Source organism: Cucumis sativus, chromosome 7, assembly GCF_000004075.3.
Source record: "Cucumis sativus cultivar 9930 chromosome 7, Cucumber_9930_V3, whole genome shotgun sequence".
NCBI classification, from domain to species: domain Eukaryota; kingdom Viridiplantae; phylum Streptophyta; class Magnoliopsida; order Cucurbitales; family Cucurbitaceae; genus Cucumis; species Cucumis sativus.
Genome location: NC_026661.2, coordinates 971,861 through 995,993, shown reverse-complemented (window position 1 = coordinate 995,993; position 24,133 = coordinate 971,861). Strand labels below are relative to the sequence as shown.

At 30.3% G+C, this 24,133-nt stretch overlaps 3 protein-coding genes and 1 long non-coding RNA gene across 4 annotated transcripts; 2 read left to right on the top strand and 2 right to left on the bottom strand.

The window, feature by feature from the left end:
- Positions 1–177: 177 nt before the first annotated feature.
- Positions 178–3,865, top strand: LOC101210117 (probable 26S proteasome non-ATPase regulatory subunit 3). Its single transcript, XM_004144806.3, has 9 exons — positions 178–340; positions 456–536; positions 637–827; positions 968–1,096; positions 1,179–1,315; positions 1,749–1,803; positions 1,881–1,991; positions 2,376–2,615; positions 2,984–3,865. The coding sequence occupies exons 2-9, from the start codon at positions 467–469 to the stop codon at positions 3,494–3,496; spliced, it is 1,446 nt and encodes a 481-aa protein (XP_004144854.1). The 5' UTR covers positions 178–340; positions 456–466; the 3' UTR covers positions 3,497–3,865.
- A 653-nt stretch (positions 3,866–4,518) lies between these two features.
- LOC101211102 (trafficking protein particle complex subunit 2-like protein) lies at positions 4,519–6,926 on the bottom strand. The gene is made up of 5 exons (XM_004144810.3): positions 6,747–6,926; positions 6,544–6,640; positions 6,308–6,386; positions 6,135–6,216; positions 4,519–4,949 (listed from the first exon to the last, which is right to left on the bottom strand). Exons 1-5 carry the CDS (start codon positions 6,777–6,779, stop codon positions 4,809–4,811), a joined length of 432 nt encoding a protein of 143 aa, XP_004144858.1. The 5' UTR covers positions 6,780–6,926; the 3' UTR covers positions 4,519–4,808.
- A 1,126-nt stretch (positions 6,927–8,052) lies between these two features.
- LOC116405063 lies at positions 8,053–9,534 on the bottom strand. Its single transcript, XR_004218118.1, has 3 exons — positions 9,076–9,534; positions 8,771–8,883; positions 8,053–8,650 (listed from the first exon to the last, which is right to left on the bottom strand). It is a non-coding gene; the product is annotated as an uncharacterized LOC116405063 (long non-coding RNA).
- Positions 9,535–19,982: 10,448 nt separating this feature from the next.
- LOC101210853 lies at positions 19,983–23,931 on the top strand. The gene is made up of 4 exons (XM_004144809.3): positions 19,983–20,230; positions 20,745–20,899; positions 22,528–22,811; positions 22,908–23,931. The coding sequence occupies exons 2-4, from the start codon at positions 20,776–20,778 to the stop codon at positions 23,706–23,708; spliced, it is 1,209 nt and encodes a 402-aa protein (XP_004144857.1). The 5' UTR covers positions 19,983–20,230; positions 20,745–20,775; the 3' UTR covers positions 23,709–23,931.
- Positions 23,932–24,133: the final 202 nt, after the last annotated feature.

The window sequence follows — 24,133 nt, the reverse complement described above, 5'->3', positions numbered from 1 at the left end:
AATTTGGAAATATTGATAAAAAATTTAGTATAATTGTTTTTACATATTCTTAATGCATAGATTTTATTTTGTTTTTATGTTATATTGCAAACTTAGTTTTTATTGTTTTAGATTAATTCTAATTTATTAGGACAAATTTACCATTTAACCTTCTTCTTATAAGCTTAATATTATATCACTCTTTTTTTAAGAAAAAAAAAGAAAAAGAGAAAAAACCCATAATTTTGGTTTTGGTTTTGGTTCTCTTCTCGCTTTCACTGGGCTTGTCTTGCTGAGGAGGCAACCTGAAGAAACCCTTGTTTTGTTCCCTCTCCAATCGCTTTATACTCCAAAATCTCCGGTTTTCTCCATCTTACATCTTCATTTTCTTTGAATTTTTCATCTATTTTCTTCTTTTTGTTTCTCCATTCTTATTTTTCTCCACTCAGTTTTTTAGTTTTGTGGATTTCATATAGAATTTGCGAAGATGACGACGCAAGACGCTGAGATGAAGGAGCTTCCTGCTCCCATTTCTTCTTCTCCTTCAACTTTACAAAGTATCATACTTCTATCTTCATTTTTTTCTTTTTTCTTTTTCTAATTCTTAGCGTGCTTGATTTTGATTTTTGTTTTACGATTACGATTTCTTTCAATCAGATTTGAAAGAGATTGTGTCGCTTCTTGAAACTGGTGCTTATGCACGGGAAGTCCGTCGAATTGTTCGAGCTATTCGTCTGACTATGGCGTTGAGACGGAAGTTGAAAGCGTCTGTTCTTTCTTCATTCCTCAATTTTGCTCTCCCGCCAGGTTCCGATGTGCACACAAGGTTATCCTCATTTATTCCGAAGGTGATTCCAAATTTAATGGAAATATTGATATTTATCTGCATTGTGTAATTTCCTGCTCTAAAGATTTGTACATAGTTTTTTTTTTTTTTTTTTCATGGTGCCAGTGTTCTGAGTATTAAATTTTTTGAACAATTGGGTAGGAGGAGGACTGCGAAATGGATGTTGACTTGGCAACACAGACACCTTCAAAACACCTCTTACCCGAGATAGAGATTTTCTGCTATTTGATTTTGTTAATATTTCTGATTGATCAGAAGAAATATGGCGAGGTGATGTATATTATGCATATCTATCTGGGATTTTTCCATTTTGCCAAAATCGTGACCCTGACAAACTTGGTGGATGTCTCAGGCTAAGGCTTGTGCTTCAGCAAGCATTGCCCGATTGAAGAACTTGAATAGGAGAACGGTTGATGTGTTAGCATCTAGGCTTTACTTCTATTACTCACTTAGCTATGAGCTCACCGGTGATCTTGCTGAAATCAGAGGGTAGGTTTTTAACTTAAGATTTTAGTAGAGTTATATTTTTTTTCTTTTTTATAGAAACAATTGCTTTCCTTGAGGGGAAGAAAATGACAGGATACAAGGATTTACAAAACCCTAGGGGAAGTGTTTTCAATTAAGTAAGATATTTCCTAGGAAATAATTCCAAAGTCTTCAAAACCAAAGCCCAAAAGAAAACATGAAACCTCTCGCCATGAAACACTCTTATTGTTTCTTCCACCCCGCAGATCCCACAGTACCCCTGCAAATAATAAAAAGAAAAGACCCTTCCCTTTGAAATGCGGGTGGAGCTCCTCCCCAAACAATCGAGTTATGTTATTTAAGCCTTTTGAATTTGTTTGATTCCAGAGTAAAGGAGCGCACAACTTTTGTTATTATGTATTGATATTCATCATGTAACATGAACTTTGATTGACAGTAACCTCCTAGCTTTGCATCGGATAGCAACCTTGCGCCATGATGAATTGGGTCAGGTAGTTTTCTTCACTTCTATCAGTGAACACCTTGTTGTGCCTTGTGGTGCCTTATGCATTGGTAACAATGGATGTAGGAAACCCTCCTCAACCTACTACTTCGCAATTACCTCCATTACAATCTTTATGATCAAGCAGAGAAGTTGAGATCCAAGGCACCCCGATTTGAAGCTCACTCGAACCAGCAGGTATGTTTAAGAACTTTAGTCCTCTAATATTTATTATTGTTATCCATTTCATATCTTATGAGGAAAGAAGTATTTGTGGATTTATGAATGTTTTGTGCAACATTAGACAGCATTCTTTCCAGTAGAAATGCTTGAAAGTTGTCACCTGGCTCCTAAAATAGTTTAGGCAATGACATTTTAATTTTCCGATTTGTCCTGTGTATATGCTTCTGAAGTTCAAGAATAATTGCAGTTGTTTGGAATGACTATGCATCAGAAGAATTCAAGCGTCATATATATATGTTTTGGTTTTGGTTTTTAGTGATGTATAAACTTCCTCACCTTTGTGTAATCACAATTTTAGAGTTTAGTCAAGTGTCTCATAAAGATTGGTCTCTATTACAGTTCTGTAGGTACCTATTTTACCTCGGCAAAATCAGGACCATTCAGCTGGAATATACTGATGCAAAGGAGTCTCTTCTACAAGCTGCTCGGAAAGCACCTATTGCAGCTCTCCGTTTTCGAGTACAATGCAACAAATGGGCAATCATTGTTCGCTTGCTGTTAGGAGAAATCCCTGAGAGGACTGTTTTCATGCAGAAAGGCATGGAGACGGCTCTGAGGCCATACTTTGAACTCACAAATGTAAGTTCGAGAAGTATTCAGCCATCTGATTTCCTTTAACAAAAATAAAAGTAATTTTGTTTTCCAAAAAGTTAAGGTTGGTGATTGCTATACTGGGAGAAATTCAATTACCATTCGTACTGCAACATTTCTAGTTGTAGAATATTATTAACATTTATCTCTAAACTTCCCATCACTCCCTCCTCCGTTTTCCTTCTCTTCCTTCTTTTCCTCTATGAAGAAGAAAATAAATAATAAATGAATACACCTTGAATTAGCCTTTTGGTATGAATTATAGTAAACTCTTATCAATAACAAGTCAGGATAGTGACTGTTGGATTTCTATTCTGCTATATTATATTAATTATCAACAATTTTTCTTTTTTCAGGCTGTGAGAATTGGTGACTTGGAGCTTTTCCGAACTGTTGCTGAGAAGTTCTCTAGTACATTCAGCTCAGATCGAACCAACAATTTGATAGTAAGGCTGCGACATAATGTTATTAGAACCGGCCTTCGCAACATTAGCATATCTTATTCACGCATTTCTCTGGCTGACGTTGCTAAAAAACTGAGACTCGACTCTGAAAATCTTATTGCTGATGCCGAGAGTATCGTCTCCAAGGCGACCCGAGATGGAGCAATTGATGCCACAGTTGATCACGGGAACAGATGGATGGTATCCAAGGAGACTGGAGACATCTACTCTACCAATGAGCCTCAATTTGCCTTCAACTCCAGGATTGCTTTCTGCCTCAATATGCACAACGAGGCAGTCCGTGCTCTCAGGTTTCCGCCAAACTCCCACAAAGAAAAAGAAAGTGCTGAAACAAGGAGAGAACGACAGCAGCAGGAGCAAGAACTTGCTAAGCATATAGCCGAAGAAGACGATGATGACTTTTAACTGATTCAGTGCAAGACTCAACACAATTACGAGATCTCAATGCCTTGAATCAGATATACAATTTCATCCAGGTATGCTGAGCAGGAAGTTTTTGTTGCATGAGTTCAAACTGCTCTTACCCATTTATTTTACCATGAATCTTTTTATGCTTGTAATGCCGGCTGTTTCATTCATAGAACGTACTTGAGATACCCATTTTCTTATTTAGTGATACTCTTCTAAATTGTAACATGAGCTTTTGGATTTTTCATCTGGGGAAAGTGGACAACTTATGGCACTTCGTAGTTGATATTAATCGGGAAGCTTTTTACATTTGTGCAATGTAGATGGCCTGCTGTTAAATGTTCAAACGGCTTACTTAAGGTTTAAGAATGGGATCGAACCTATGCTTTATTATATGAACTTTTTTGTTTCAACTTTTTAAGTCGGGGGATTTCTGAACTCGATTGTAAAATTTTTAGAGAATTTCTTAAAGCACAATAAGGGAGAAATTTAAAACCAATGAATATGTTTTTGAATTTGTGCTGTTTAGACAGCACGTAGATCCCAATGTAAAGAAGTTCTTCAAAATGTGTAAAGTGTTGTGAATTCAACTGAACGTTGAGTTGAACTTGAATTTATTTGTAAATGTTTTTTCTTTGTTATAATATATGGTAATACTTGAATCAACCGAGCTACACCCATCACAAAAGAAAAAAATACCTAAAACCTAGATGGACTAGGCTCAATATTCACCTGTTTTTCTTTTCATTTCAAATATAGTTCTCCCTTCCAAAATTTCAAATTTAAGATCATAGTCAATAAAAGCAAAAAAAGTATTTGTTTTAGAAATATTCACTATTTCAATCTTGAATAAAACCAAGCTTTAAAAATATGTCTACCAAATGAATCAATAGATGATTTTGAAAATGTAAACTTAAATGCCTCGTTCGGCACGTATCAAGTTCCAAAACTTATAAGTTATAACAAAAAATGCACTAAAAGCTAAATTTGTACAACTCATGTAACCTAAAAACACATTATACAACTTTAGGCTAACCAACTCTAAAGTTAATATCCTCATAGATAAAATTTCAGCTCGAAGCAGAATCCAATATGTGAGAAAGAGCTCAAAATAGAAACAGTCAATGTCTATGAAAAAAAGTTCAGTTGTATCACCTTTCTTACCACAACGGATAAAATAAAAATCAAATACCATCAAGAATACAAGAAAGATGACAGTAATCAACAAAGGTTTATAAACTGCTGTCGTCAATGGCTTCGACTCGGTATTGAAGTTTCAGTTCTACACAATGGTTGCGTGGTTCGTCACTCAAATAGCTGAACTGAAGCCAAATGACTTGACAATGGTGCTCACACTTTCTGCAAAAGTTTTGGAAGTAATTTTCTTACCTGGCACATGAAACGGGTTCGAAACTGCATCTACATATGCAGCATGAAATCTCCTGAAAAACTGGATGCAAATTTGAACTAGGGTCAGATGTCATGTTAAAAAATTGGCTAAGTTTAACTTTCTTTATCAGAAAAGTATAGTGTATGCGAGAGAGGCATCAATTAAGACAACAAAATAGTATCACTTAGGACATAGCTACACAACCTATAGAATAGATCTTGTTTAATGGAATCTTGCATAGCTGAACTATAAACATGCAGTACACCAGATTTTTTAAAATTATACGCTTGTAATTGAAACAGAAACTGTACAAAAGAGAACTTCTTACAATTCAATCCTCCTCACAATCCAAATAAAGGCTACAAATAACTAAACATCCTTATAAACTAACGAAACTCAGACTTCTCAAACCAATGACAAACCACAACTCCCTAAAGAAGCAAGAGTTATAAAGAATAAAACCGTTGATCTGTCGAGTTATAAGTACAAACGTTAAAAGAAAACAATGCTTAAAAATAATAACGACAATGAATCATATATTGCACATTATTAAAACATCCTATTGTAAGGTTTCGTTCAAGAAAAATTGAACGCAAATATTTTCAGATAAGAAACCAACTTCAAATTTGAGTGGACGTCATTTCCTGTTTCTGCAGCATGTGAGGTGAAAATAAATACTGTAATAGTGTACCTCTCAAGTCTCTAGAATATGTCATGTTCAAATCTATCTTCCTTACCAGCTAAAATGGTATTTGTATTCACATATCCTCTACTACAGGTTTAGAGCCCTAGACCTCAAGGAAAGAATTACATCTCAATTATCGTTGGGTATTGAGCATGCTAGCACTCACATATCCTCTACTACTATATGTATTTAGAGATTAAAGTGTGCATATTCGGAGCATAAGAAGCTCATTTCAGATACCGGCAGATGCCACTTCTGGTTTCAGCTCGCCGTCAAGGAAGGTAATATATGTCAATTTCCTCTCTAGGAATATATCATGCTCACATCAATACTAAATAGCAACCACGGGAAAGCTTGCCCTTTAACATTGAAAGCAAGCTTCTAAAAGACAATTGAATAGTAGGAGGCACTTATCAAGTGTTTGCATCACTAAAGTTTTCACAAATAAACAAGTTTGAAGCTTTTCAAAACTTACTTGACAGTAATAGTCACAAGTGAAATGGAAATTAAAGAACTATACTGCTGTAGAAAATTGCAAAAAACCCACAAACGAAACTCACACTTCTAACATCGGCATCTCTGACATCTAGATCTGTTGTCACCATAATAAACTTCACTTTGGTGTTAGTCAAATAGCCATACCTGGAAATGTACAGAGCGTTAAAGGTCTACTCCAATTGAAATAGAAAACAGGACCAATTCTGATCCTACTTATATGAACAATCATACTCACACTTTGTAATTTTCTGTCGGATAAAGAAGACCCAGAAATGTCTCGTTCAGGGTCGGTCCAGATTTTCTCGGATTGTTCACTGGCAACAACACCACAAACAATATAAGAAAAACAAATTGGAGTCTACAAGACACATAAATCAAAGCAATTCGAAAACCCTACTAGTTGAGTACAACAGCAAGCGAGATTCGTAGATCTGATCGCGAAATATCAAATTACAAGAGAGATAAATATACCTCGCTCATCGACGACATCCAGGGAACAGTGAACAATGTGGTGGAGCTTGAGAGCATCATCGGCCTCCGTGAAGCTTTGAATGTAAAGGGGGTTGTTCTGTTAGCTCGGCCCGAATCGGAAAAAGGGATCACAAAATCTTTTCTTATAAACATATATGAAATTATTTTGGGTTCCATAAAATATGGTATTCATGGGGTCGCACCTGGTGGCCAACGACGGCGACGCAGACGATCATCTTCGACAGTGGCCGCCGAAATTCTTTCTGGCAGGATTGCGAAAAAACTCGGGAGATGCTAATTTCTCGGTTGCGATACCACGAAGAAGGTCCGATCTTCTAAATCACAACAAAAAACCGATGGATTATTATTATTCTTTTTATCTTTTTATTTATTATTCTTCAAACAATATATCATAAGATATCTATATGACATACGTTTCTAAAACTCACCAAATTTATATAATTTATGTATAGTTATTAATATTTCCTATCAAACGGTGATTTTCAATTTGAAAAAATGGAAAGAAGCCTTCGTAACCATAACAAATACAAACTTATCACTGATAGCTAGTTTTATATAATTGTTTTATCCATATGTTATATATTCTACAATTTTTTACCTAAATACCACCATTTATGCAAGTGGTTTATGTTTCTTAATGTTAACTTCGATTGACCTAGTTAAATATGAATAGACATATATATTAATTTATTTGAAGTTTGGAATTGAGTTAGAGTTCAAATCATCCTTTGGTGATAATTAATAAATGATTGAAACTATCCATCGTTCATAAAATTGCACAATATTGTTCATGTTCCTAACAATTTACTCTTGAAGTGAAGGACTACCAAGCTTTTCTTCTAACAGTTATTCAGTCGTGTTTACTCTTTGATATGAATAATGGCATATACAATTAAGTAAAAGATACAACTCTGACACTATTTTGTTACAATGTAAGACTATCAAATCTCATGAAATATTCAATCCATATTGATTCAAGAGCATGTGACTACATCATCAAAACACATTGATATGAATAAGTCAAATGCATGGCTTCAATAACAATCACTTACTTTTTTCAATATAGTCCCTCACATATGTTTATTTTTAAGTATATGACTTCTAATCAAACAAATTTTGGTTTCACTTCACACAGCTTTATTAATGAGTTCAGTCACAAACCATCATGACTATGTCAGGAAGGCACACTAAATTAACTAAATGAGGGGCTAAATTTGATATCACTGGTTTAGAATATTGGAACTACTTGCACATTTTTACATTTATAACTGTATGATATTATTCATTTCAGCGTATGTTTTTAGTGATTTTATTTTTTGTATTCACTCAAAAAGTCCCAGTATGTGTAATATTGTCTCTTCCGTTATGTACACATGACTTATCTTTCTGGTCATCCATACCTACTTTGATTGCATTTTTAACCATTTTCTTATGGTATTCGAATTTCCACAAAAGCCTCGTTTTCGTGTTTATTGCTTTCCATATATATACTATTGAAAATCAATTCCAAAATGAATTGCATCACCAATCTGAGAAATCCACAGCAGCTATATCCGTTAGAAGATAATTTAAACATCAATTCGTAATTTTGGGATGGATTTATTAGGAGTGTCTGTCTATACATGTTGAGCAATGAACAACACCACTATTCCAAACGGAAATGGAACTAATACTCTGGTCCCCATTGTTTCCAACAAAGAGGATGAAAAAAAAACGTAGCTGTTGTTGCAACCTGTAGTAGTATGGTAATTTTCTCTACAAATGCTACCCACATCATCATTGGAAAAGAGTAGCCATTTGGGTTCATTTGATAGCAATGTCTGCATATAAACCCTGTTCAACAAAGAACATCCGAGACAGAGAAGAGGGGAGAGGAAGTGGAAGGGGGCATGAGATGATAAAAATCAACGAAATACCCAGAATTTAGAGGCACTGAAAGGGCAGTTGATCACAAGAACTAGCTCTTGGGTGTGCACATATGGTATCCCTACATGGAATGACTTGAGAAACAGAAAGCACAAGTTCTTCTCCACCTTTTTTATTATTCTCAGTCCCAACACAACAACAACCCATCCATTCAATACATCTGAAACAGAAAAGAGAGCTTCAGAGTGAGTGAGAGAAATAAGATGGATCTGAAAGGCTGAAACAAAATTAAAAACCAAGTTTAGGAATGACAGAAAAAGAATCAAAGTAGTATCTCAACCTTTGGTCTTGGCTCAATTTCGAAATAACACAGTAGTCCCAGTTTTTGCTACCTACAAGAGGTTTTAGTCTCCATCAGGTTTTGCATGATGACAATGCTATGATTGAAATCACCTGTATTTATTGATAGAAGCAGAGGATAATTAGAGACAGCATTGGAACATGCCAAAAACATCTCAATAATAGATAGATTTGGTCAGAGAATCATATACTCAAAGGGAATTATGTCCAAGAAAATAAAAGTATTAATGTTGCGTACAGGTTCGAATGAAACAGTTTGCTCAAGTACATTCACCAGGCACATACCTAGTCAGTAAGGATCCTCTCCAAGTTCCTCTAAAAACTTTGCAATGGTGAGAAAAAAAACAAAGGTGAAGATTTAAAAAACAGTTCAATTCATAGCCATAGTTAACAACTGGACTATGGGAATTGGCATCATCATATAGTCCCGAAAGCTTATCAGACAAAAACCTATATACCTCAGGTTAAGGGCCAACTAAAGTTCCATCTCTTTTCAGCAATTTTTTTCCCATTAGAAACAGAGAGAGAAATAGAATACAAACAATTAGTTGATGTAGAATACTTCTTCAATTGTTTCTTTTTATATAATTGGTTGTTGGTTCAAATTTTGGTGGGTGAACTGTAGTCCATGCATGAGAGAGTGGCTCTTTTAGGATTTTGTTTTCCTTTCAATTTCTTAGAAGTAGTATGGATTAAAGGAAGAAAAATGTAAATGAGTTGGTAATGATGGGAGGAACAAGATTGTACATGAGCTCAGACAACCAAAATGCCCCTCCTCAGTTAATATTTGATTAATTATTGAAGATAAAAGTGACGAAAGAAAATGATTATGATAATATGTGTTTGGGAGAAGATTTATAATAGGTAAAAATATTTGTTTGGGAGAAGGATTGGGTGAGTAGATTATGAAAATTATTTATTATTTTATTTTTTAAAATTCATTACACAAATATCCGTATATTTCAGTTACCAAATTGTCATATTTTTGTAAAACAAGTTTCATTAGTTTTTTTAAATACAAGGTTCATTTTCAATGTTTTTTATACTTTCGTGCTAATAATTTTTTTTTAAAGAATTCGTATTCTTACTTCAATACACAAATTATATATATTTAATTTATCAAACCATCATAGTTTTCATAAAATAATTTCCACTAATTTCTTCAAATATGACGTTCATTTTCTACCTTTTTCAATGTTGGGTGTGTGAATAAATTATATTTTTATTTTTTTAATTGATATTCTAAATGCAATACACATGTTGTGTATATTTAACAATTGATTTAAACTCAATGACTAACACCATAATTTCATTCAAACGAAACGATATACGATATACGAAGAACAAAATAATTTCTAGGAGGGGCTGAAGTCAGTTACATGAAACAAACTGCACAAACAAAAGTTATTATTATTTTTAAAAATTTATATTCTAACTCCAATACACAAATTTTATATATTTAATTTATTAAATCATTATAGTCTTCATAAAACAATTTGGAGTGATTTCTTTAAATACGACATTCATTCTCAATTTTTTTTACGTAATTGTTACGTGCGATTAAATTATTATTTCTTTAAACAAAATTCATATTCTAAATCTACCCAATCCATATTTAATTTACCAAATCGTCTTGGTTTTTGTAATGCAAGAGAAAAAAAAAACTGATCAAACAGTGTAATCACGATAAATTACCTAATTTAAAAGTAAAATAAAAAATAAAAATTTTAAATTCATGTAATTGTACCAAATTGAAAGTTATGTTTTTTAAATAAAAGTATTAAAATTAACAAAATTCATAGGTAGAAATTATAAGAAAAAATAGATTAAATAATATTTAAATTTAAATTTAAATGAGTTAATTATAAATAAGAAATGGTAAGGAATGATGGAGGAAGGGTTGATGTAAGATTTGAGGGGATGAGGAATGAAACCTTTCCCTTATAATCCTTTCCCTCCCCTAAACTTTTTGTTTGTGACAATTTAATCTATATAGTTTAATTTACAATGTAACGATTTAGACAGTTAATATTTATAACAATTTACTCTCTATTACCATTTTGTTGAACTAAACTTTATTGCATAAATAAATTGCTCAAGTAAACGAAGACTCACTGTTTTTACTCAATTATAAAGTGCATATCTTAAATTAATAAATGTTAACATCAATTAATTATTCTAATTATTCTACATGAGAGACTAAATTATTAAAAATTTAAAATTGCAAAAACTTAATATGAAAATTGAGACTAAATTATTGTTTTTTAGTTTGTCAAAGAATGTGATTTTGTTAATTGTATCCAAACAATTTGAAGTACTTACAAAAATGCTTACATATACATGCTTTGTATATACGTATTCCTCTTGAGCCAAAGTTTCTATCTGAGGTCATAGATTTTGATTATTGCATCTTGCTTTGATAATATTTTTTTTATCGGTGGTATTCATCTAGTTTTTTGGTTTTTTGATGGTATTCATTTACTTTTTCTTGGTATTCATTTAGTTTTTTCTTTTCTTTTCTTTTTAGTGTTTCAAACCGTAAAAATGGAATTGGGTTAAAGTTTGTGTTTGAGTTTGGTTAGAAAATTGAATAAAAAAAGTGAGTCGAGTAGCCGTATGTAAGGGGTTGTACACACGCGTGCACACGCACAAATACGCAAGCACACACTCGCATACATATACACCTAAACACACGCACACGCACATACACACACCGTGAACTTACATATTGAAAAATAAAATGAAAATTTGTACTATAATGAGAAAAAAAACTAAAAATTGGCTGATCCTTGCTTATTGAAAGAGTTCATTTTGGATGGACCCTTTTTATCGAGGGAGTTCATTTTCGTTTTGCTAAATTCGATAGTTTGTCATGGTGTAAATTAGACTAATTTGTAAATTGTCGATGCATTGAGTGTTGTGTTATTTTAAATTTGTGATTGAAAATATGAGATAAAGCTAGAAATATTTTGAAACTGACCGGATTGATATTTGTGCACAATGGTAAACTGCTTAAACAAAACAAATATTTTGAAACTATATGGAAAAACGGACCTAAGAACTTCATTAATTAAACAACCATTATGAAATTGGTATATAATTCAAAGAAAATTTATTTAAAAGTAAAGTAATTTAAAATTTTAAAATGAAAAGTTGTTGCCTCTTTTTTCTTCCACGTAGTTAATTCCATCTTTATTTCAAAGGAAAAGTCAGTGTGAAAGAAAGAATAATTAAAGATGAAATTATCTCTATGTTTAGTAGTAATTAAGAGGTTGGAGAAATTAAAAAGATGACTCATACACACATTTTGTTTCCCTTTGAAATTGGAAGTTTCTGATGGCCCAAAACAGCACACATCACACAAGTCATGATCAATACTCAAAAGAGTAGCTGCTAGTGATGGGTTTTGGTGTTAAGCTCTAATTCAATTTCCAAATGTAGCTTTATCTTCTCCACCCTCTTTTTCCTCTATTTATAACTTACTTCCCTAACAAACTACTTAACTCATTTCCTACATTGTAGTTTCCTTCAAACCAAGTTTTAAATTATATATATCTCAACATTGATAAATAAATATATTCAACCAATTATTGTATAACAATTGAATAGAAATTCATCAACGGTTATTAGATGATAATCACGTATCAATTAAATTTTATGTGTAAAATTCTGAATTACTCAGAGTATTTTAGACCTTTCAATTTCAATCTCTCTTTTAAATTGGATTCGGTGTTTAGTTTTATTTTATTTTTTATTTTTTTACATAAGATCGAACTTTTGAGTCATGGGTCTAAAATGTTCGAATGTTTTTGACAATTTTACAAGAGTTCATTTATAAGTTTTTACTTTAGTTGATATTCATGGCACTAAATAGTTATTTTTTTCATTTTTACTTTTCATCCTCCTTTGTTTTGTCCAATTTTTCCATGAGATTTCAGACATTTAATATCTTTTCACTTTTTAAAATCCACGATATTATTATTCAACTCTAAAATATTATTATCAACAAACTTTAAAACCTATCTTTTTTAGTACAGGTCAAAGTTTAACTAGTTTAAAAATTAATATAAATTGTTGGTTACTATTAATTTTTAGTTAATTATGAAATATTAATATGTTATTTATACCTAATAAATAATTGATATGAATTATGCTATCTTAACCATTTAATATGAGTTATTATCATTAAATTTTAATGTTATAATTAATTTATATTAATTGAATTGCTTTTAGTAATGAATTTAGTTATGTTTAGTTAAAAATGATTTTTTATTTTTTTATTTTATTAACTAAGTAATTAGTTAACCTAACAATAAATTATTTTATGTTAAATTTAATTCATCACTAGTATTTAGTTAAGTAATTATTTAACGAATAATTGTCCTAAATAGCAAAGAATTGAAAGGGTTTTTTAAAAATAAAAAAAAATTGACAAACTATTTCAATATAACTATTAAGACATAATTCACTATATTTGATTATACAAAAGTGTAGATATTTAGTTAAATATTGTTTTTTTTTACAATTTTCCAAACTATATCTAAACAATATAGCAAAAATCCTCAAATGAGCTCTAACAAATTGAATGAGTTTGCTATATTTCGTAAATAGTTTCAATTTTTTTTGTTATATTTAAAAATGTCTCTTATATAGTTTTGTTTTTTACAAATTATTGAATTGAACACATATATTTAATTTTCATATAATAATTATCTTTCACATCCAAACCCAAATGTTAGTTATATGTCATTCGAACAGTCCCTTAGACATTATTAAAATGGATTTATCAATAGAGTTGTTAGTCTAATTTGATTGTAATTAACAATCAATCTTGAGAGTAAATGTTGAGATGGCATTGTGTGAACAAGTTAGGCATCTCTACTTTTAAATTTATAGGGTTAAACTCAATAGTTGTGAATATTTTAGTAGAGTACAATCTATTAGTATAAGACTAGGTTTGAATACATTTTTGTTTGAAACACTTTTTTTAAAATAAGTAAAATTTAAACACTTAAATATTTGATTAGATCTTCCCATGTAATAGTGTTTAAAAACATATTTTCTCAAATTTTGGTTTCAAGTTTTTTCTTTAAAGTGATTTTTTAATCTCATTTTTTAATTAACATACACTACAAATATTTTGAAATTTTTTTTTTTTAATTTAAACACTTTAAAAAATAATCCAAACAAGCTCTGAAAACGTTTGTTTAACATATTGTTGTGATTTTTTTTAACATAAAAAAAAAAGGGATTAGGACTATGTTTTGGTTGCTTGAGAAAATATTGTTCTCGAAAGTCATTTTTATTATTTTAAAATAAAAACGATCATGTGTTTGATTACACTTTTTTTCAAAAATGTTTTTATACATTTGCCGGTTCAAATTTATTATACCCTAAAATAATAATTGTAATTATAGCAATTAAATATTTAAAAAATTAAGTATATAGCAATAATTTTAAAAAGTTACTAATATAACCAAATTTGTTCTAATATATGAATGATATAAATCTATCACTAATAGATATTGTTGCAAATATTGATCTATTCATAAATCATAAGAGTATATCACTAATAAATTTTGCTATATTTATAATTTTTTTAAATGTTACTATATACTTAATTATTATTTTTAAAATTGTCACCCTATATAGACGTGTTTCTGTTTATTTTGGTTCATTTTTGCATTTAAAAAAATGTTGATTAAGCTAAATTATTAGAATAATTTAAATTTAAAAGCACAATGGTATTTATGCTTTTTTTTTTCTTTTTTAATTTCTATAAGTATGCATCTTTGTTAACAAAACAATTTAGAATTGAATTAAGATATATTATTTATATACATTAGTAAAGGTTGAAAAGAAATCCAACCCAATCATCCACTATATAAAACTTTTATATTAAACAAAATAGAAACAAATAAAAGAAAAAAGAAACCATACATATTAATTACCTAACTTTGGACGATGCATTATTCAACTGATACACTAACAATAAACCTAAAATATACATAATTAAAATTTGAGGGACAAATTAAATTTGATAAATAATATTTTTCCAAAATAAAAAATAGAGAGATGGTGTGTGTCTATATATATATATAAGTTATTAGTAAAACAAAAACCATGAATTTGAAATTAATTGGCAAAAATTTTGAAATTTTTTTATGAGACTCATGGAAAATGATGGAAATTTGAGTAAATTATTAATTCATGAAAGTTTAATTGTGACTTTAACTATTACTATGTTATATTAACCATTTTTAATTATCATATCTAAAAAGTAAAAATAATATTTTAGATGTAAATTGTGAAAGTGATGAAATTAATTTCGCTAATGCAGAGAAAACGTTTTTTATAAAATAAATAAATTAAGTTTATTTGAATAATGTATTTTGTCTTAATTATATATTTATATTTAAAATTGATTAGGTTCAATTCAATCATCCCTTCAAATAGTGGGTTAATCACGAAATAAAAGATATTTTCAAAAAAGAACTCAACATAATAATAAAAAATGAATGAAAAAGCTTAAAAAATTAGGAAACAGAAATTAATTAAAAAGATCAAAGAGTTAATAATAAAAAAATTGAAAAAAATATTATTAATATATGTAGACTATAAATATTTGGGTATTATTGTTTATAAAGATTTTATTTTATATTTAATAGGATATGGATATTGGTAATTTTAGTTAATTTATTATGAACCACACAAACACAAAGTTTGAAAACATATATATATATATATATATATATATATATATATATATATATATATATATATATGCATATGTAGGAGTAGCCTTGGGTTATGCATTTGACTTTGCTTCTCTAACAATTTAATTAATTCATTAACATTATCCCCAAATACCCACCAAACCCTTTTCTTTTTTGTCAACACAAAATTTAATTTCTAATTTCTAAAAACGTATAAAACTCTGTCATTTTCCCTTAATATTTTAGTTTTGAAATTTTCGAAAATAATGTATTGGTTGGTCTCTTCACTTTTATTCATGACAAATTGGAAGGTATGGATTATGAAAGGTACATTTCAAGTATATATTAATAGATCTGTAGTAGGGGTAGAGGTAGAGGTAGGTGTGCCAACATTTTTATTTAAGATACATTTTAGTCCTAAATCTAATATATCATTTTTTATTAACCTTCATTTTATATTAAATATGGGTTTCAAGTAAAATATCAGTATGCATGCATGGGACGTTCATTTAACACACTTTTTTTTTAAAGAATGAAGAATAATGTCAAACTAAACCATAATATATTAGTTATCAAAACCATCCTTATCAGTTCCAACAAGAAAAGGTTAATAAAAATATTACAAGTTCAACTCTATGAGATACAAAACTACAATGCACGTTTGGTAGAAAAAAAATGGGTATATCTAATTATTGTAGCCACCTAGAGGTATATAACTTAATCCTCTCACATTTAATTGACTGATTAAGGAAGCCACTTCATAAAAAAAATGATTCCAAAAGGTCACCAAAACCAATAAGCTATGAAGCAAACTGCTGCATGCCTTCCAGCAAAGCATAGATTTTAGTTGTAAGTTATATAATATAGAATTTCATGTATCAACATTCATTTAACATTGTATTGTGTTATAGCAGTGAATCAATCCATGGGTCTTACCTGATCATGTATCAAAACAAATTAGTTAACATGTGTTATTTCTACTGCATATACAGTATATCAATATTCATCATTGTATTTCGATTCTAAATTAAGTATATGTTATTTATATATTATATATTAACATTTTTTTTTTTGTCCAAGTTAGTTTCAACTTGTAACATATTTTTATTAAGATTGATGAAAAGTTTGATGTTTCTTTCAACAATGCTATTATACTAAAAACAAGAATTTATTTTAAACATTTGTTTTAATAGTAAATCAAGCATATTATTGCTATTCATAACAATTTTCTATATTAATTTTGTGATGTCAATTACATAAATTCTCTCCCCACAAATTAAACATATAAATTTGTAGACATCACATGCGTTTTCAAATGGTTTTTAAATTTGATAGGAACTCATCGAACAACCACATGCCCATTCCTACTTTTTTTTCTACTCATTAAAAAAAACTTTATTTTTGTTGATTAATTTAAGTGAAAAATATTTCTCATTTGTCACTGCCCTTTGGCTATTATTTTTATTAGATTGGTAGATTTCAAAATATGATATTTTTATTATTAAGTTTTAATTAGTTTTATTTTAATTTTGTTCATAACTTTGTCTTAAAAATTAAATTTAGAGTTTAGTTTTATTTTTGTTTGAATCCTAAACTTTTTAACTTTGGATTTTCATAAACTATCTACCCTCGAATGTATATCTAATTTTCATAAACAATAAATTTATTCTAAAAGTAACGTTTGAATATAAATGAATGATAAAAATACGACAAAATAGAAAATATTGAGAAAAATAGTTATACTGAAAAATAGTTATTAAAAGTAACATAACTATGCCCCATTTCATTTACAGTGGAATGCCACGTCAGAGGGTAATGCATCTTGACATTTATATTTGTATTGAAATCATAAAACGATTTATACCCTTTGATGTGATAATCCAAAGCAAACGAGTAAAATATGACGGTATGTAGATGTAGATGTATATATATGAATATAAGAGTGAGGGAGATGGCATGGGAGAGGTGATGGACCATGTGTGGGACTATTTTGTGGACACCTTATGTTGCATAAAATTAATAATGTTATTTGATTGTATTATGTTCTTCTTTTTTCTTTTTCTTTTTTTTTTTTTTGTTAGAGAAATAAATAAAAAAGAAAGCAGTTTTTGAAGTTAAATATTAGAAAGAAATAATTGTAACAAAACTTTAACCACTTTGTTTGACGTTTGATATCACAACCACATGTGGTGTGGAACGAACACCCTACTCACCTCTTACATCACCTCTACCTACTAAATATTACTCATAAATATATATGCTTTTCCATTCTTCTTTTTTCTTTTCAATCTTTTTTCTTCATTCCACTTATATTATTTATTCTAAATTATCAAAGTTATATTGAAATGTATTTATTCCAATAATTTATATTTATAGAGATCAAATTATTAGAGACTACTTTATTTATATGTGTGTGTGATGTAAAAGGTTAACTATAAATCCATAGCATATACAGGTTTTTAGATGGATATATTATATATTTTGTTTATATATGTTTATATTACAAATTTAATTTATATGGATGAACAAAAATTCAAGTTTAGATTAGAACTTACATTTTAGTTCCATAAATATTAAACTTTTAACTTTTACTAAACTATAAAAACCGATTTTGGAATTTAATCTTTTTAAATTTATACAAAACACATATTAAATTAATATGTCAAAACTGACCCTTTCAAAATTACCAAGATTAAAATTGAACTCGAATAAAAATTAATAATATAAGAATTATTGAATGTGTAATAACTAAGAAAGCTAAGCTGAATTTAGCTTTAATAAATGGAATAAAAGTTGTTTCTTTTTTTCAACTTCATTTATATTTTCCTTCTAATTTAGATCTACCACTTCATAACTTTTTTTTACAAAGAAAGTAAATAATAAATATAAAGAAAACACCAATTTTGGCAAAAGGCTAATCTTAATATGGACCTCTATTTAATGGCCAAATTAAATTAGAATGTTGGTTACTAAAATACTTTAATGGTATGTGTATGATATTATAGGGTTTTCAATGCAACATCTAATTTTAGGATAATATATAATAAACTAATTCATGTTTAAATCTATTTTTTTTAGATCGAAAAATGACCTTAAAAGGATGTTGAAGTCAGGAAAGCATAAAACAATTTTGTTCTTATTACGAGACATTGACAAACTTTTCCACAAAAATAATATCCTCGATAAAGATTTGAGTATCAAAGCGAGATGAATTCAACTATGGGCGAGCATTGGTTAGTAGGAATCGAATTTTTTTACAAAACTGTCAATGAACCGACTATATGATCGGTTTAATAAATGTTAAAACCCGCCTAGACCATAAAGATTACACACCAACCGTAGGTTGGTCAAAAAGTGAGTAATTCAAGTCTTTAAATCTTTTTTCAAAAAAATTGTGAGTTTGTACTTTTTCCAAATCGATACCAAACAAACTTGTCCTTCTCTTCAATCAACCACCTTTCGATTTAGTCGATTTTGGTTGGTCGGCTTGATTTTTCGATCTATCATGTTCATCATTTACAAATATAACAAAATTTAGATCCAAATTTTAGTATCTATAAAAAATAAATTATATCATTAGAAAGGGTCTATCACAAAGAAGAATTTATTATCAATAGCCTTTTACCAAAAAAAAAAAAAAAAATTCTTATGTTTTATATACTTAATTATTATTAGTGTCATTTAATGAGTTTTAAATTTTCTAGTCCAATACATACAAAGTTTAAGGGCAAGTTTGGAGCGTTGAGTGAGTTATCATAATTTGTGGTTATTATAGTCGGTGAGCTATAATAGTTTAGGGTTGTCTCTAGAGGCAGATTATAATAGTTTGAGTTATTATAATCTATGTTTGAAAAAATGATGAATAGTGAAATGAAGGAGTGGGGAATAATGAAAGGGAGAACGAGGAATAGGAGAAATAAGAAGAAAAAAAACTGTTCTAATCTTAAGATTATGATAATCCTTGAGACAAACATGAAGTGAGCTACTCCTTCGTAATCTATGGACGGTTGGGTCATGAGTTTAGATTTAGAAAATTATACCAATTAAAATTTTGTTATATGGCAAAAAAATTTTAAAACCTTCATCCAAGGAGTTCCAACCAATGAAAGTTTGAAAAAGAAACACTAAATAAGAAAAGATATGGATGTTTAACTACTTGAGCTCGAAATCGACTTAGAGTCAACAAAATTCTTGATGGGAAGTTATTTCTTATCCACGATATGATTTTGATACATCAAAATCAAACTCATATTCATATTTTAATACAAAGATGATGAACTCTGTAGAAATAGAAACAAATATGGAATTGTCAAGTGGCAAGTGGCAGTCTTTTGAAAATCTGTTCAATTAATACACACTAATTCACATACCAAATTGATTTTCAGCCATAAACTTCAAGGAAATTGTATAATAATTTCTTGTTTTTCAACTTTTTGATGACTAAAAGAGTCTTGTTTTAATTTTATATGTAAAAGTGTCCATGTTTGCTGGAATTTTAGCATTGAAAAATGCCCCAAAAAAATTCAACTTTTTAATTTTCTTTTTGGTGTTTCACCTAATAAGTCAATCTTTCAACGTCGTCCAAGAAAACCCATTAATGGCAGCGTTAGAATATAGTGGCCACTCCAACTTTACCTTTGCATATGAAAAATCTCTTCCATTGAGAGAAAGAGAGAGAGAGGGAGAGAGCAAATCCTTCAATCAAAACCAAGCTCGATTTCAAGGTTGGTTCATTGTTTTCTGTTCTTTAAATCTCTTTTTCTGTGAATTTTTTTTTCTTTCGATTTTGATTTCTGGGTTTCTGGGATTTCTTATGTGGGGTTTGAGTTTGTTTTCTTTGAAACGATCCTTTTTTGGGTATTTGATTAGTTTTGCTAATTTAAGCTGGATTCCGGTTTTACCTATGTTTGGTTGTCAATTAATGAATGTGGAGTTTGTGTACTGTTTTCTTCTTTTGTTTTCCATTTTGTTAAGTTTGTTCGTCAAATAATGAAGGCATTGAAATTCTCTTGTGAAGATTGATGAATTTTGAATCCCCTTTTGCCATCCCTTTTATTGGATGATTTGAGGTTCAATTTTGAGTTTAGTTACCTTCCTGCTTGGCTTATTCTTTTCGTCCATCTCTCTCTCTCTCGTCTCTTTTTACATGGAAATTTTTTGTTTGAACTGAGAAAAGCATTGTGACAAAGCTCTGACTATGCTACAAAAATGGTGAATCTGATGCTGTGAATATTACAGGTAATTAGATTTTAGCAAAGTAACAAAGGGGATGGCTGAAAGGAGAAAAGTTCGTCCAGATTGTATTTATGCTTCAAATCCATTTCATGAATGCACTGACTATTGCATTAAAAAAACAGCTGAAAGCAAGGCAGGAAAGGATAAAAAATCTAAAGGTAATAATTCTGTTCCTGAATTTCAATCCCTGTTGGCTTTGATAAACTACTTTTTTTTCATTGGATTCAATTCATGTTTCATTCACAAGATTGTAAGTTCTCTTATTACCGGGGATGTATAGCCTGAGGAATTGAAGTTTTCTTTGTTTGATTTCTTAATGGTTTTTTTTTTTTTCTCTTAGATATTTACTTTCAATTTTCTATTTGATAACTCTCAACGTGATAAAGAAAGCATGTGCAACATGAATAGGTGGTTGAGCAAACAGTTTTCATTAAAGCATTAATGTCCTCCAATAATACAAACAGTTCTATTTCACCTAAAGTTCTCTAGCTAGGATGTGGCTGATAAAATCGAATGAAATCGGTCCATTTTGTTTGCTTTTCTTTTTTCTTTCTCTAAATTTAGTGGAATTATACTCTCTTTCTATGCCTGTTCTTTCTCTCAAAGATTAAATGTGAGAATTCTGAACTCTTAAATGGCTTCTATTATTAGTGAGAAAGTTCCATGAAGACATGGAATATTTAGGAGAATTATTCACTTTTGTTGAACAGTTCTATTAAATTACCATAATTTGACTCTGCTGATCTTTATAGGAAGACAGCTTTGAGGGTAATTCAGGACTTTCGGGATCGAGAGATCTTTTGCAAGAAAATCATGCATGTATTAAGTTGTCTTCTACTGTATAGGTTCATCCAAAAGACTGCTGATTTCTGTAGAATGTAATTTTCAAGTTTTAAAAGATGGCCATAGAGACTAATGAGGGAAACGAAAAACTTTCTTCGCTTAAAACAAATACTGTAACTCGAGGTCCGACTCTTTGCCTGATGGCCACCTTTTGAGGAAGTTCTTTTCTCTTGTGTGTTTTCTTGTGAACCATGATGCACTTTGTTGAGTTGTTGACAGCTAATCTCAAAAGAACAAGATGACGAGCATGGATTGTGGTTTATATACTACTTATGGAATCCATGTTTCTGTGACATCATCTAGGAATGCTGACTACCTGTATCGTCTCCCCTAACCTGAAAAAATAAAAAATAAAAAACTTCATTAACTCAAAGAATTTATCTTCAGAGATTGTCAGTTTTTTGTGATCTAAATTTATTTGCATGAATTTGGGATGACTATCCAATGTAGCCTTTAGTAGTTGATCTCCGCCAAAGGAAATTTTAATTCAAAGATATTTCATTGCTTTGCATCATATTAATGCAAGCATGGTTTAGTATTAGTGTAGAAAACCCTTCATTCTCTTATCCTGAGATACAATCCCAATTATGTATTAAATTTTAGTCAGAAAGAAAATACTGACTTGGTTTCTAATGCATTACCTTAATTTTAGTATGTCAACTTCTAGAAAGATTTATTTATTTTCCTCTTCTGTAGAATTTAGTCTGGAAGGCAATGCTACATTGTTGCCTGTTTGTGCTTTCAAGAACGACGGACTTGATGGAAATTAGATAGCTCTTGAAATCTGGATATTCTCTTTGATTGATCATTTAGTTGAAATGGAACGAAATGTCAAGAGACTTTGTTTCTTCTCAAACTTCTATTCATGCTTTTGAAAATTATTCTTCTAGCTCAATTTGTTTGTTTTTTTTTTTTTTTGAACTTTTACTTTTTATTCTTGCAGGATCTTTTAGGCTTGATATTTCCAAATCTTTTGGAAGGAAGAAGGGATCCCGACCAAAGCCTCCAAAAGACGTTGACGGTGGACGGTACTCAAGCACAGTTCCTAGTGAACCGCTATCACTCAACTCACGTATCTCTCCTAAGAAGAAGGTAGAATCTATAAATGGTGGTCACATATCCCCTGCCAAAAGATTTTATTCAGAAGAAATTCATCCTGAAGATCCTAGTCTTAATGTTGAGCAACATGATACGCCTCGAATTCCTTCATACGATAGTCTCATGATGGTGCGCCTTTTTTTCCTTCCCCCATAATTGATAACAAATTGATAACAGTTTTATGTCGTATCAAAATGTTGAACCTGCAGTTGTCTTTTTTGACAGCCTGAGTATTCAGTGGATTCACCAAAGAAGGGTTCCATTCGGATGCTTGAACAGATGTCAAATAATAAGAATGGGGGTGGGAATCATGAAACTTTTTTTGATAATCGTACACCCAACGGCAACAACGGTAAAGAAAGATTTCGAAAGCAATCTAGTGAATCTAGCTTTAGCTTGTCTGGCTTTGAGCAAACTCTAGTAGACAGTGACGAGGAGGAGATTGAGTCTGTAAATTCTGAGCAGTGTGTTCCTGTGGGAAAGTACCATGTAAAATCCAGCTTTTCTTCCATTCTGACATCGATCTTCGAAAAGTACGGGGATATTGCAGCTACCTGTAAATTGGAATCAGTTTCCATGCGCTCATACTATCTAGAGTGCGTGTGCTATGTGATTCAAGAATTGCAATCTACTGAGTTTCACCAACTAACCAAGTCCAAAGTTAGAGAACTCTTGGCAATTTTCAAAGATGTCGAGTCCTCAGAAATCAATATTACATGGTTAAAGAGTCGCATTAATGAAATTGCACAAGCTGTAGAGCTGAGAAGTCAGCATCGAGCCATTGATGCTGCAAAGACAGACTGTGAGCAGAATTTGGAATCAATAAAGAAAGAACTAGATTCCCAAATGGCTGATTTGGCATTGAAAGAAAAAGAGCTTTCTGATGCAAAGACAAAAGTAGCAGAAACAGAAGCTCGGTTAAGTGAATTAGAGCTGAAATCATCTCAGCTGAAAGAAATGATCTCATCCATCGACTCCAAGGTAGAAAATTTTAGATGCAAATCATTCTCTGATGATCTGTTATGATATGGGAAAGGAAGTATTACCATTAGATTAATAACATCACTTATAGATCATTATCATTTGTCATTTTAGCTATATAGGTGTTGTTAACACATGTTATGGATAATGTTAAAGCTGTATCATCTTAGTGTATTGCATAATGAAGCATATCATGTAGTTAAAGATTTCTCCTGTATCCATATTTTAGAAAAAGATTAAGCTTATGGGTTCTGTTTGTTTAGGTCCACCTCTCTTTCTATTCAAAGTAACAAAAACAAAGAAATTGCATAGAAAAATCAATTCCAGTTGGATCCACTGACTTTATAAGTTAGCTTTAAATAACTTAATTCCACCAATTTCAAACACTATTGAAGGGTGCACATTTGTCAAAAAAATTCATCTTCTTCTCTCTCTCACCCTCTATTGTTTGCTAACTCCAAACTAATCAA